The sequence below is a fragment of the Girardinichthys multiradiatus genome, chromosome 14, assembly GCF_021462225.1.
Source record: "Girardinichthys multiradiatus isolate DD_20200921_A chromosome 14, DD_fGirMul_XY1, whole genome shotgun sequence".
Taxonomy (NCBI): domain Eukaryota; kingdom Metazoa; phylum Chordata; class Actinopteri; order Cyprinodontiformes; family Goodeidae; genus Girardinichthys; species Girardinichthys multiradiatus.
In genome coordinates this window covers 44,848,278-44,864,098 of record NC_061807.1, presented here as the reverse complement: position 1 = coordinate 44,864,098, position 15,821 = coordinate 44,848,278, and the positions used below count along the sequence as shown (strand labels likewise).

General features: G+C 41.7%; 1 protein-coding gene across 1 annotated transcript; it reads right to left on the bottom strand.

Moving 5' to 3' along the window:
- Window positions 1-3,197: 3,197 nt before the first annotated feature.
- On the bottom strand, window positions 3,198-14,215 carry mblac1 (metallo-beta-lactamase domain containing 1). Its single transcript, XM_047385135.1, has 2 exons — window positions 13,648-14,215; window positions 3,198-3,905 (listed from the first exon to the last, which is right to left on the bottom strand). The coding sequence occupies exons 1-2, from the start codon at window positions 14,056-14,058 to the stop codon at window positions 3,666-3,668; spliced, it is 651 nt and encodes a 216-aa protein (XP_047241091.1). The 5' UTR covers window positions 14,059-14,215; the 3' UTR covers window positions 3,198-3,665.
- Between the last annotated feature and the right edge of the window lie 1,606 nt (window positions 14,216-15,821).

Genomic DNA, 15,821 nt, shown 5'->3' with positions numbered 1-15,821 from the left:
TTTTTTAATTGCATATTTTCAAACTGAAACTTACTGACATATGTTAATGATGGAAGTCTAGAAAGCTTTTCCATAAAACTCAATAAATCACTGCCTTGTTAAAACAAAGAATAATAATTTCTATCGTTTGAAAAAATAGGATTCAGATTTAGAGCTCCCTATGTGATTCTGTGCCTTCCGTTAAACAGTTTATGCAAGACAATTGTGGAAGGTTCCTCCAGCTATTTCACAGTGTTAGTATTTTAATGTTTCTTCTACACATCATATTTGTTTGATGGCACTTTCTTGTATTATTTTGGATGTTTGCTAAGCTGGGTGCACACAGTTAGTAAACAGCCTATGTTTGTCAGTCAGTCATTTTTCACCGCTTATTTCATAGTGGGTCACGGGGGAGCTGATGCCTATCTCCAGCAGTCTATGGGCGAGAGGCGGGGTACACCCTGGACAGATCGTCAGTCCATCACAGGACAACACACAAACAACCATGCACAAAAAATTCATTTGTTTCATTGCACCACCCAAACAACCATGGGGAAGACCAAAGACATTAGGGAGCAGATTGGCTAAAACAGGCTACAAAGCCATCAGCAACAGCTTGGTGAGAAGGTGACTGTTGGCTTGATTGTCAGGAAATGAAAGAAATATACAGGTCCTTCTCAAAATATTAGCATATTGTGATAAAGTTCATTATTTTCCATAATGTCATGATGAAAATTTAACATTCATATATTTTAGATTTATTGCACACTAACTGAAATATTTCAGGTCTTTTATTGTCTTAATACGGATGATTTTGGCATACAGCTCATGAAAACCCAAAATTCCTATCTCACAAAATTAGCATATCATTAAAAGGGTCTCTAAACGAGCTATGAACCTAATCATCTGAATCAACGAGTTAACTCTAAACACCTGCAAAAGATTCCTGAGGCCTTTAAAACTCCCAGCCTGGTTCATCACTCAAAACCCCAATCATGGGTAAGACTGCCGACTTGACTGCTGTCCAGAAGGCCACTATTGACACCCTCAAGTAAGAGGGTAAGACACAGAAAGACATTTCTGAACGAATAGGCTGTTCCCAGAGTGCTGTATCAAGGCACCTCAGTGGGAATTCTGTGGGAAGGAAAAAGTGTGGCAGAAAACGCTGCACAACGAGAAGAGGTGACCGGACCCTGAGGAAGATTGTGGAGAAGGGCCGATTCCAGACCTTGGGGGACCTGCGGAAGCAGTGGACTGAGTCTGGAGTAGAAACATCCAGAGCCACTGTGCACAGGCGTGTGCAGGAAATGGGCTACAGGTGCCGCATTTCCCAGACCTGGGCTACAGAGAAGCAGCACTGGACTGTTGCTCAGTGGTCCAAAGTACTTTTTTCGGATGAAAGCAAATTCTGCATGTCATTCAGAAATCAAGGTGCCAGAGTCTGGAGGAAGACTGGGGAGAAGAAAATGCCAAAATGCCAGAAGTCCAGTGTCAAGTACCCACAGTCAGTGATGGTCTGGGGTGCCGTGTCAGCTGCTGGTGTTGGTCCACTGTGTTTTATCAAGGGCAGGGTCAATGCAGCTAGCCATCAGGAGATTTTGGAGCACTTCCTGCTTCCATCTGCTGAAAAGCTTTATGGAGATGAAGATTTCATTTTTCAGCACGACCTGGCACCTGCTCACAGTGCCAAAACCACTGGTAAATGGTTTACTGACCACGGTATCACTGTGCTCAATTGGCCTGCCAACTCTCCTGACCTGAACCCCATAGAGAATCTGTGGGATATTGTGAAGAGAACATTGAGAGACTCAAGACCCAACACTCTGGATGAGCTAAAGGCCGCTATCGAAGCATCCTGGGCCTCCATAAGACCTCAGCAGTGCCACAGGCTGATTGCCTCCATGCCACGCCGCATTGAAGCAGTCATTTCTGCCAAAGGATTCCAGACCAAGTATTGAGTGCATAACTGTACATGATTATTTGAAGGTTGACGTTTTTTGTATTAAAAACACTTTTCTTTTATTGGTCAGATGAAATATGCTAATTTTGTGAGATAGGAATTTTGGGTTTTCATGAGTTGTATGCCAAAATCATCCGTATTAAGACAATAAAAGACCTGAAATATTTCAGTTAGTGTGCAATGAATCTAAAATATATGAATGTTAAATTTTAATCATGACATTATGGAAAATAATGAACTTTATCACAATATGCTAATATTTTGAGAAGGACCTGTAATAAGGCTGAGGATTGCTCTAGTCTGGGGTTAAATGCTTGCATCATGTATCATGAGGTGAGGATGATAATGAGAAAGGAGAGGAAATAGCCAACAAGTATTTTTGGCTTTTTTTTGTAGGTGTTTTTTGTAGGTGTTTTGTTTGTATTCGGTATCTGTTCCGAAAAATTAGGCTACCATTAAATTAGTAACTTCTTAGTTCTTTGTAAATTAGCAATCATACAAAATCAGCAGAATGGCAAACAATTATTTCCGCCACTGAATCTTCACAAAACTGGCATCCGATTTTAGAATCTTAGTCAGTCTGTAGGTAGAAAACCAGGAGAACTTCTTCTACAATGAATCCAGTGCCTTTAGTTAGTAAAAAGTCACTCTCTCGTTACTTGTGTGGCGTTAAAGACAGACGTTGAATTACAGCAAAAACACGATATCAGAAGGAAGGCAACATATTTAAGTCAGAACCAATATGCTTATGAAGTCAGTAACAAGGTTTTCTATGTGACTTCCAGGGAATGTTGTAGAGTAATCACTTTTAACTGTGAACAGAATAGGCTCTGGACAATTACTTTTGAGGTATTGAAGTTAGGCAGATTCCTAACAGGCTGTTGCCTTTTACCCAAGATGTCCAGGACCGGGGTGCACAGCAATGCTTCAAACCCAAATACAGCACTTCATTCATGGAAGTCTGTGACATGATTGTATTAAAGGCATACATACTATTGGCAATAACAACATGAAAGCATGGATCCACCCTTTCTTGTATACATAGATCAGGTGGGTGGTTAATAACGAGCATCATTTACAATGCACCAGGCTACCCAACTAGTTTTACTATTAAACCAATAGGGTTTTACTATGTGGTCTCTTTTTAGACACTGTTAAGCTGCAGCTTAAGCATGATCCGACTGATTATGCCTTTAGGCTAGGTTTTATGACTGGACAGAAAATGGCTGAGTCCAAACAAGACATTTGAGGAAACACCTGAAATCACACCCTGAATTTTATTGACCCAGAAAAAAACATAGTGGTACTAGAGAAAAAGCTAAACTTTTTGGAGCAGGACATTCACATTTAAAGCAATAAGCATTTTTTACTCATCCAAGATTTGTGTACAATGACAACTGTACAGGTTTATTGAATTCTGGTAACCCTATAAATGGCTGATGGAAATAATGTTTTATTTTCAGGCAGCAGATATAAAGAATTATAAATAAACTTGACTTCAATGAAAATATTTGAAATATCAAAGTCTAAAAATCTTACACTTAAAATAACCTTAAACAAAAAGTAGATGGATCACTCATTGTGGTTAAACATGTGTTATCCAGTAGTAGTTCAGTGTGAACTTTACCTGAATTAACAACAATAAAGCTCAGACAGTGAGATCATAATAAAAGTCATTTTGATAAGTTATGAATAAAACCAACGTCAGTCCGATATCTCAATGTTATCAGCTCCTAAGGACTCTAAAAGGAAGTCCGTGTCCTGGTATGATGACATCCGCAGTATTCAGGGCCTTCTGTCGACTGACCTCCTGCACTGCAGTGTTCATACTCAAATCCTTCCAGCTGTTCTCATCAGACCAGCACTCAAATAAGTCCCCGGCAACAAGCATGGTCCCAACTGATGTCCCCTTGACCTGGACGCTGATGTCTTGTCCTGTGTGGCCTGGGGTGGGAACTACAGACACCTGTGAGTGAGACAGACTGGATGAATACCGGATTCCTTTCTAAACTTGTGGGACTTGAATTCAACAGACTTTCTACTGAATCTACAGATGGTTTGTCTTCAATGACTGATCCAATGCATTCATAGTGGGAAATTTTTGCTATATTATTTTTTCTTAATGTTTTTCTGTGATGCTAAAAAGTAAAAAGAGGTGGAAATCATTAGGAACAATGAATATCTGTTTTATTTTTATTAATATAATGTTTTTACATTTGTCCACAAAATCAACAAATAGGTCAGCTGGGAAAAAAATTAAACTACCACTTGCTTAGTCTCACAGTATATGTCTATAGGACATATACTGTGAGACTAAGAAGACCATAGACCTTAGAGCTCCTCAAGGAGATGTTAACTATAGTGAGGAGGACTTGTAGTGACCCTAAAAGTGTCTTAAGCAGGAAGATGGTGGAAAGACAGAGAAAGGAAAGATATTCTCTGAACAATGAAAACTGAATTAATAAAACGCTACCGGCTCGACCGCACAGGGATCCACCTCCTAAACAGTTGTGTAAATGAGTACATAAACCCTCTATAACAATCATACAATTATTAATATAAAGATAAGATAAACTGTATCATGCCCTTAGATGGAAATTAAATAATTTCAGCAGCAGGACAGGTTAAAGGTCAACCTCTAGAAAGGTATTATTAGGAAGGATAAATAAATAATTAATAGAAACAATAATAAATAACTATGAATAAAATAGGGTAAAAATGTACAAAAATAATAAAAAAGAATTAAAATCTTTTTATTTTGAAAAATAAACATTTGAAAAAGATAAGAAAAAGTCTTAAAAGAAACAGACATAAAACAAAACACTGTAGATGAGATAAAGTACAATAATTTAAACACTATATAAAGAGAAGGTATATGTAAATGAGGTGAATAAGTATTTGTTGTATTGTACATGATGATGAGCCTTAGCCTAAATGGTCACCTATAACCTCCTATCTGCAGAGAAGTTCTCTGGTGTGCCACATTCTTCTCTCTAGCTTCTGATTGCAGCAGGTACCAGAGCTGCTTACGTTCCAGGCTGGAGCAAGTCTACCTTTTTGTGATCCTGGGACCAAATCTACCTTCTCTTCACTGATTACTAGGAGAGCATTTGTTTTATTTATTTATTTTTTTGTAACAACCAATCACAGCTCTTAGAAAACAGCATCACACCTAGATAGGTATGCAGGATCAAAGTAACAAAAATTAACTTATAGTGAATTAATATCACGTCTGTGAAAACAAGAATCCGTGAATTTGGAAGTCATAACATGGAAAATATTAATGTTATAAATATGAGGGTTATCAAATTTAATATTGCCCGTTTTCATTCACTGCCTTGGTTTTAGCGCCTCCAATTTGACCACTTCAGTTTTATCATTCATCACAAACATGTTACTTCCGGTAGATCGAAATATGGCAGCAGCCCCGGCGCCACAGCAAAGTACTTAGTCCATCGCCATTTGCATGCATTTTCGGCTGTGTACGGCAGTGATTTGCTGGAAGTTCTTTAGGGTCCAGAACTAGGCATACAGCACGATCAAAAACGACCAACACAAGTGGGATGCTGTAGGATTATTTTCAGCATGTGGGTGGTGACCATTTGTCAAAGGAAACAAATCAACCAAACTAAGGACTTAACTCAAATAATCGCTGATGCGTACCATAGGTTTGTGGTTTAGACAGTAGCCTATTATTAAAAATTGCCCAATATACAAACAAAAATATATCTTTTCAAAGGTTTATTTGAAGGAAATGCTTCGATAACATCAAAATAATAATAAAGAAAAAAAAAAAAACAGAAAGATACAAATTAAAATTAAAATTCCAAAAATCCTAAATAAAAAGAAAGGCGTTATTATTTAATTTGTGTCGAGAGAGGGCTGAGTCAAATTAGAGAGGTGATATGACAAACGTTTCGCTTTTGGTTTTCGAATTTTTTCCAAGGAAAGATTCAGAAGATGGAGTTCCTGTTTAAATACCGACCATAACGGCTTTGATTTTCCAAATCTACGTTTATGTATATAAAATTTTAAAATAATAATAATGTTATTAATAAGATACTCAACTCTTTTATTTTCAGATATAAATCCGTATAAAGCAGTTTGTGACGAGAAGGGGACTATGTTTATGAATTTACTGGTCAGGAGGTTGTGCAGAGATTGCCATAATCTTGTGATAGGTTGACAGAAAAAGAAAAGGTGTTCTGTTGTTTCGACTTTGTTACATATATAGCAGTTATCACATTCTATTTTAAATCTATGTCTTATAAACTCATTTGAGGGGTAAATATCATGTAGAGTTTTTAAATGTATTTCTTTATATTTTGGTGGGAGCACAAATTTTAGAAACTTTGACATAAAAATTATTTGATCTTTCTTTTCATAATTGTCCATAAATTTCCTTCTTACCAGTCCAGGGTAGATTTGTTTGGCTAAATATTGTCTTAGAAACTTATTACATTTTTTGTCTAATAAATCTAAACCACCCCTCCTTGAACCGTCACCATAACGTGGTGGAGGGGTTTGAGTGCTCAAATGATCCTACAGGCTATGTTGTCTGGGGCCTAAATGCCCCTGGTAGGGTCTCCCATGGCAAACAGGCTCTAGGTGATGGGTCAGACAAAGAATGGTTCAAGAACCCCTCATGAAGAACAAAATATCGAGGCACGTGACGTCGCCCGGTACGGCGGAGCCAGGGTCCCACCCTGGAGCCAGGCCTGGGGTCGGGACTCGTCGGAGAGCGCCTGGTGGCCGGGTTGCTCCTCGCGGGACCCGGCCGGGCCAAGCCCGAACGAGAGACGCGAGGCCATCCCCCAGTGGGCCCACCACCTGCAGGGGGAACCGTGAGGGACCGGTGCAAAGAGGATTGGGTGGCGGACGATGGTGGAGACCTCAGCGGCCCAATCCCCGGATGCTTAGGCTGGCTCTAGGGACGTGGAATGTCACCTCGGTGGGGGGGAAGGAGCCTGAGCTTGTGCGGGAGGTCGAGAGATATCGACTAGAAATAGTTGGGCTCGCCTCCACGCACAGCGTGGGCTCTGGAACCCATCTCCTTGAGAGGGGTTGGACTCTCTTCTACTCTGGAGTGGCTTGAGTGGCTCAGCCGTCTGGTTGGCTGGGTTGGGGAGAGGTCTCTGACTATCATTTCAGCCTACGGGCCGAGTGGTAGTGCAGAGTACCCTGCCTTCTTGGCGTCCCTGTCGGGGGTGCTGGATAGTGCCCCTCCCGGGGACTCCATTATTCTGCTGGGGAACTTCAACGCCCACGTGGGGAACGACAGTGACACCTGGAGAGGCGTGATCGGGAGGAATGGCCTCCCCGATCTGAATCTGAGTGGTGTTTTGTTATTGGACTTCTGTGCTAGTCACGGATTGTCCATAACGAACACCATGTTCAAACATAAGGGTGTCCATCAGTGCACTTGGCACCAGGACACCCTAGGCAGGAGGTCGATGATCGACTTTGTTGTCGTATCATCAGACCTTCGGCCGCATGTTTTGGACACTCGGGTGAAGAGAGGGGCTGAGCTGTCCACTGATCATCACCTGGTGGTGAGTTGGATCCGCTGGAGGAGGAGAAAGCCGGACAGACTTGGAAGGCCCAAGCGCATAGTGAGGGTCTGCTGGGAACGCCTGGCGGAGCCCTCGGCCAGGGATGTATTCAACTCCCACCTCCGAAAGAGCTTCGACCAGATCCCGGGGGATGTCGGAGACATAGAGTCCGAGTGGACCATGTTCTCTGCATCTATTGTCGATGCTGCTGCCCATAGCTGCGGCCGTAAGGTCTGCGGTGCCTGTCGTGGCGGCAATCCCAGAACCCGGTGGTGGACACCGGCAGTAAGGGATGCTGTTAAGCTGAAGAAGGAGTCCTATCGGCTGTGGTTGGCTTGAGGCCAAGCGTGCTGCGGCCCGGGCTGTGGCAGAGGCAAAAACCCGGGCCTGGGAAGAGTTCGGTGAGGCCATGGAGAAGGACTACCGGTTGGCCTCGAAGCGATTCTGGCAAACCGTCTGGCGCCTCAGGAGGGGGAAGCAGTGCTTTGCCAACACTGTTTATAGTGGGGGCGGGAGACTGCTGACCTCGACTGAGGACATTATCGGGCGGTGGAAGGAGTACTTCGAGGATCTCCTCAATCCTGCCATCACACATTCCGTGGTGGAAACAGAGGCTGGGGACTCGGGGTTGGACTCTTTCATCACCCAGGCTGAAGTCACCGAGGTGGTTAAAAAGCTCCGCGGTGGCAAGGCTTCGGGGGTGGATGAGATCCGCCCTGAGTACCTCAAGTCTCTGGATGTTGTAGGGCTGTCATGGTTGACACGCCTCTTCAACATTGCGTGGTGGTCGGGGACAGTGCCTCTGGACTGGCAGACTGGGGTGGTGGTCCCCCTTTATAAGAAGTGGGACCGGAGGGTGTGTTCCAACTACAGGGGGATCACACTCCTCAGCCTCCCTGGTAAGGCCTACGCCAGGTTATTGGAGAGGAGAGTCCGAGCGATAGTCAAACCTCGGCTTCAGGAGGAGCAGTGTGGTTTTCGTCCCAGCCGTGGAACACTGGACCAGCTCTATACCCTCTACAGGGTGCTCGAGGGTTCCTGGGAGTTAGCCCAACCGGTTCACATGTGTTTTGTGGACCTGGAGAAGGCATTCGACTGTGTCCCTCGTGATGACCTGTGGGGGGTGCTCCAGGAGTATGGAATCGGGGGCCCTTTATTAGGGGCCATCCGGTCCCTGTACGAGCGGAGCAGGAGTTTGGTCCGCATTGCCGGCACTAAGTCGGACCTGTTCCCAGTGCATGTTGGACTCCGGCAGGGCTGCCCTTTGTCACCGGTCCTGTTCATAACTTTTATGGACAGGATTTCTAGACGCAGCCAAGTGCCGGAGGGGGTCTGGTTTGGGGACCAGTGGATTTCGTCTCTTCTTTTTGCGGATGACGTGGTCCTGCTGGCCCCCTCTAGCCAAGACCTACAGCATGCGCTGTGGCGGTTCGCAGCCGAGTGTGAAGCGGCTGGGATGAGGATCAGCTCCTCCAAGTCCGAGGCCATGGTACTCGACCGGAAAAGGGTGGCTTGTCCTCTTCAGGTTGGAGGGGAGTTCCTGCCTCAAGTGGAGGAGTTTAAGTATCTCGGGGTCTTGTTCACGAGTGAGGGAAGAATGGAGCGGGAGATCGACAGACGGATCAGTGCGGCTGCCACAGTAATGGGGGCGCTGTGCCGGTCCATTGTGGTGGAGAGAGCTGAGCCGAAAAGCAAAGCTCTCAATTTACTGGTCGGTCTACGTTCCTACCCTCACCTATGGCCATGAACTTTGGGTCATGGCCGCAAGAACGAGATCACGGATACAAGCGGCTGAAATGAGCTTCCTCCGTAGGCTCGCCGGGCACTCCCTTAGAGATAGGGTGAGGAGCTCGGCCATCCGGGAGGGGCTCGGAGTAGAGCCGCTGCTCATCCACATCGAGAGGAGCCAGTTGAGGTGGCTTGGGCATCTATACCGGATGCCTCCTGGACGCCTTCCTCGGGAGGTGTTCCAGGCACGTCCCACCGGGAGGAGGCCCAGGGGACGGGCCAGGACACGCTGGAGGGACTATGTCTCTCGGCTGGCCTGGGAACGCCTTGGGCTCCCCCTGGAGGAACTGGAGGAGGTGTCTGGAGAGAGGGACGTCTGGGCGTCTCTGCTGAGTCTGCTGCCCCCGCGACCCGGTCCTGGATAAGCGGCAGACGACGAACGAACAAAATCTAAACCATCTACTTCGATCTTCTGTAGTTTAATCATTAGTTTTGTATCATAATTGTTCTTAATTAGCTGAACAAATGCATTTGGTATTATTTTTATTATTTTTTCATAGTCACTTTTTGTACATATTAGATTATACTCACTGGTAAAATCTTCATATGCATATGTATTGGCGTTATCATCCAATAAATGACTGATTGACCTAATTCCCTTCTCCATCCAGTTTTCCATGAATAGTGACTTTTTCTGTGTAAAATAACTCTGTTATTCCATAAAGGAACATTATGAGGACTAAAGTTGTGTTTATATGCCAATTTCCAATTTAACAGCACCTGCTGGTGAAACGCAGATAATTTTACAGGTAACTTATAAATCTCGACGTCACATCTCGACAAGAACTCAATACCACCAATTTTACTAAACACCAGAGAGGGGACAGCAAACCAGATCTCATGACTACTTCTAAGAAAAGATTGTAGCCACTTTAGTTTTAAAACACCATTCATTATTTCTAAATCTATTGCTTTAATTCCACCATCTTCATAACTTTTAACTACATTTCCTTTTTTGATATAGTTTTGTTTGTTTCTCCAGATGAAGTTAAAGTTTAGTTTATTAATTTCCTTGATAATTTTTGGGGGTATAGATAATGAGTATGCTGGGTAAATAAATCTTGATAAAGTCTCCATTTTGGTAAGTAGGGTTCTACCAAAAAGAGTTAGGTCTTTCTGGAACCAGTTAAGTATCAATTTACATTTGTTTAGGTTATGTTCGATGTTTAGTTTGACACTACAACTTTCAGTTTTTGTTACCCAAATTCCCAAGTATTTAACCTCCAGTTTGACCCTTATATTGTATAACGATGATTGAAAGCAATCATGGAGGCTCATTAATTCACATTTTTCTAAATTTAGATTTAAGCCTGAAGCTTTGGGCTGCACGGTGGTGCAGTTGGTAGCACTGTTGCCTTGCAGCAAAAAGGTCCTGGGTTCAATTCCCAACCAGGGGTCTTTCTGCATGGAGTTTGCATGTTCACCCCGTGCATGCGTGGGTTCTCACCAGGTACTCCAGCTTCCTCCCACAGTCCAAAGACATGCCTGTTAGGTTAATTGGTCACTCTAAATTGCCCTTAGGTGTATGAATGAGTGTGTGTGTGTTGCCCTGTGATGGACTGGCAACTTGTCCAGGGTGTACCCTGCCTCTCACCCATAGACTGCTGGAGATAGGCACCAGCTACCCTGTGACCCACTATGGAATAAGTGGTGAAAAATGACTGACTGACAAACATAGGCTGTTTACTAACTGTGTGCACCCAGCTTAGCAAACATCCAAAATAATACAAGATAAAACAAGATAAAACCATCATCGTCAATCAAATGGGCATATTCAATTAGATCCAGAAACAGATGAATATTATTATGCATTGATCTAGCTTTTAGAAAACCACATTGAGTAGAACTAATTATATCTGATATACCTACTTTTAATCTAGCTGCAAGAACTTTTGTAAATATTTTATCATCTGTATTTTTCATGTTCCTTTTCCTGGTTTAGGTATTAATGTGATGATACCCTGCTTCATTGTTGTCATGAGATCTTTATGCTGGATGCTTTCCATAATTGGATCAAATAACATTTTTATCTCTTTCCAAAAGAATTTGTAAAAATTTTCAGTTATACCATCAGATCCAGGAGCTTTATCCGATGCTACATTTTTAATAACAGTCAAATTCTTCTATACGGAAATCTTCCTCACAAATATTTCTAAATGTAGTATCTATGGTAGGAATAACATTTTCAATGTTTCTAAAAAATGATACTGCGTCTTGTTCGGAGTATGAAGATGTACAAAGAATCCTGTAAAATTCCCTAATTTCTTCTGATATACGTTTACCATTAATTATGAGACTGTTAATTAAATTTTTTTCCTGCCTTTGTTTTTCTAACCTGAAAAAATTTGAAGTATTTTTTTCTCCTTCCATCCATCTGGCTCTTGAGCTTATATATTCTCTCCGTATTTTGATAATGTTGGTCCAGTTCAGACTGTAAAATGTTAATATTGGTTCTGTCTTCCTCACTCCAATCTGATTTATAATAATATGAAATAAATTTTGTGATTAATTTTGTTTCTTTCATTTGTTATTCTTTTTGTAATTTTTTACTATATGAAATAGAGAACTTTCCTACGGTAAATTAAAAAAATTCCCATTTTTGTATTGCTGTAACTAAATTAGCATCATTTTTAACATCTTCAATTATTTTCTTAATCTTTTCACAATATTGATCATTTTTCAGTAAGTTAGAATTGAATTTCCAGTAAGCCCTGAATGTTTTCCATTTTGAGTACACAGATTACCCAGTGAGCCAAGTTGTCTTTTCTATGAGTTTCTATTTTATTTTTAAAGTTTTTAAATAATAAAGCTACACGAGCTGATTTGTTAGTACCAGGACAAAGAATTATTTCCCCCCCTCTGACTGGACCAAATGTTCTTATCTGCTTCAATAGAGTGAGTTTCTTGTAGCATTACACAGTTAGCTTTCACATTTTTGCAAAGCAAAAATATTGATTTCCTTTTAACACTATCTCTGAAACCCCGAGCATTTAAAGACACACGGTTAAAATTTGAAAGAAATACTGACATAAAATGGAAGGAAAAGACAAACAAATTTACCTAAAGTTCATTAAACCTAAAGTGCTCTAGTAAAAGTTTAAGTTAGCAAAAGTGAACCACTAACTCCTGAAAGCTGAATTCAGACCAGACCAGTTGACCTCTCAACAAAAAACATTTTAACTTATCAAACAGGTTTTATCCAACATTTGAACTTTGAATTTGCCTATTTAAACAAAAAGCACTTTGCACCAAATGAATGAAACTGGTTTAGAATTAGAAGTCAACACATTGTGTTACTTCTGTGATAGTGCTTGATGATTTTATGCTCTTTAACTGGGTCTACAATCATTGAGGGAATATCCGAGCTCCGTTGATGTATCCGATGTACCCTCAGTAGTACACATCTTCCCCTCTCTCCTGGCTTGCTCCATTTTGGGCCAAACTGCAGCTCTTGCCTCCCGGTCTAGTTTGCTGAGATCTTCTTTGAAGTGGATGCCCAGTTCCTTTTTGAATCCTTGGTCATTTTCCAGAAGGCATCACGGTGGTGTCTCATGCTGAACTGGATTATTATTTGACGACGTCTCCCCTCTTTCCCAGACGGTGCACCGTATCCACCACGTTCCCTATTGACGCTGGCGGAGATTTCCTTTTGGTTGACGGCTTGGAAGTCTCCATTGAGTATCCATGGTCAAAGATGGGGGAGCATTTAGAGGCTGTTGCTATCTTACCTGCAGCATCGGCTTAAACAACAATTTGTGCCGGTCTTTAACTTTGGATGAAAGCTTAAGTCATTACGAGTAAATAATAGGCACTACCAGTACCATATATGATTCTTAAAATTGAGGTCTAAATTGTTGTATTGGGATTAGCGTGTTACAGCTTAAAATAAACTGCCTGCCCTGATCGCCATCTTCCTGGAAGTCTAACAAAAAATACGCTGTGAACGCGATGAATGATAAAACTGAAGTGGTAAAAATGGAGGCGCTAAGATCAAGGCAGAGGATGAAAACGGGCAACGTTAAATTTCATAGCCCTATTATTTACAACAGTAATATTTACCATGTTATTTTAATGACCTCCTAATTCACGGCACTCAATTTTACCATGTTCAGTATTTCACACCTTTTATTCAAGTTAATTTTTGTTACTTTGACCCCGCGTAGATAGGAGCTCTCTTGAGAGGAGAATACGGGCCCTGATTACCAGGGTCGTTTTAGTTACGATTTCCGAGGTAAGTAAAACGCACCACGTGTTTTACTCCGCTTAAGCGCCTCCAAACTTAAGAAGGTAACTTAAAGAGTAAACAGGTTTTCCTCATACAAAGACTGTTTGATTAGATTTTATAAACTGGCTTCAGGTGATCCTTACGTGCTCATCAACAGCGTAGGCCTGTCCTTCCGCCAGCTGGTTGGAAAGGTAAACGTCCCCTTCACTGACATCATATCCCACTATAGTCAATGCAGAGGGGAAAAGGTTCAGGTTTCCAATGTGATCTGAATGTCCGTGAGTCCCCACAACCAGGGTTATATCCCTGGGTTCCAGACCTCTTTGCTTTAACGACTGAAGGAGGAATTCCCGGTCCCACGGCCCTCCAGTGTCCACCAGAATGTTCCTGATCCCTTCTATAAGGGTGATAGTCCCGTCGGCTTTAAACGTCCCATCAGTATGAGGGATGCAGTACCCGACTTTAAGGACGGACACAGAGTACGGCTGGCCTGGGAAGTCCAGCTGAGTCTCTGACAAACACACCCTCTGGTACCGGTCACACACTCCGTCCATCAGGCCATCACATAGAACCGACCACCTACTACCAAAAAACAAGCCGCCACAGGCTCGTTTTCCTCCTCCTCCTCTTCCCCCTTCTTCTTCTTTATTATATTGGCGGTTGACAAGCCTTACCAAGGAGTATGGACCACATGACAACCTTCTTCTTTTTGTGTTTAACGGCGGTTGGCAAGAATCTATAGGTGTGCATTACCGCCACCACTGGTATGGAGTGTGGTTCATCGTGGATTAATATCTTTCTAATATAATCAAATTCTATTAAATAATTTTGTTCTTTTTATGAATCTTAAAATAATTTGTATGTGTTTGCTCCCCATCTTCTTTTGTAATGAATCTATTATACTAAACTTTTATTTAATTCTTTCAAATTCTCTCTTCATAACTCTTCTTTCCAGCTCATATTTCTGACACTATAAAAACATGTTCAATTGTTTCATCCATCCCACAGTGGTCACATTGTCCTATATTATGTTTATGTATTTTAAAAAGTGTATAATTAAGTCCTGTATGTCCTAATCTTAGTCTTGTTATTACCCTTTCCTCCTTTCTATTCCTTCTTCCAGTTCTTTTTTCACCAACTGCCTTTTTGATCCTATAAAACCATCTTCCTTTTCTTTCTCCATCCCACCTTTTCTGCCATTCTTCCTTCAAATTTTGTTTGATGATTCTCTTTGCTTCTGATTTACTTAAATGTTCTGTAAAATTTATATGATTTTGTGTTGCCTTCTTAGCTATCTTATCTGCCATCTCATTTCCTTTAACTCCAATATGTGCTGGAACCCATAAAAATACTATTGATAAACCCATCATTTGTAGTCTGAATAAAGTTTGCTGTATTTCTAGTAGAATATCTGGCCTGCTGTCTGAATGGTTATGTTTTAAACTCAATAATACTGAGCTTGAATCTGAACAAATTATTGTTTTTAAAGGATTCATGTCTTCCAACCACTATACTGCTAAATGTATTGCTAATATTTCTTCTGATAAACCATTTGTGATTCGTTTTCCTTTTTTTATTTGAAATTCCGGGACTATGAATGCTATTCCTATTTTATCATTTGTTTTCGATGCATCCGTATAAAATTGAAGGTATTGATAATAATTGTTAACATATTCCTGTACTATATTCAATTCTAATATACATGTTCTTTTCTCTTTTTCCATTAATGACATACAGTACAGACCAAAATTTTGGACACACCCTCTCATTCAAAGTTTTCTTTATTTTCATGACTATGAATATTGTAGCTTCACACTGAAGGCATCAAAACTATGAATTAACACATGTGGAATTATATACTGAACAAAAAAGTGTGAAACAACTGAAAATATGTCTTATATTCTAGGTTCTTCAAAGTAGCCACCTTTTGCTTTGATTACTGCTCCACACACGCTTGGTATTCTGTTGATGAGCTTCAAGAGGTAGTCACCTGAAATGGTTTTCCAACAGTCTTGAAGGAGTTCCCAGAGATGCTTAGCACTTGTTGGCCCTTTTGCCTTCACTCTGCGGTCCAGCTCACCCCAAACTATCTCAACTGGGTTCAGGTCCGGTGACTGTGGAGGCCAGGTCATCTGGCGCAGCAACCCATCACTCTCTTTCTTGGTCAAATAGCCCTTACACAGCCGGGAGGTGTGTTTGGGGTCATTGTCCTGTTGAAAAATAAATGATGGTCCAACTAATCGCAAACTGGATGGAATAGCATGCCGCTGCAAGATGCTGTGGTAGCCATGCTTGTTCAGTATACCTTCAATTTTGA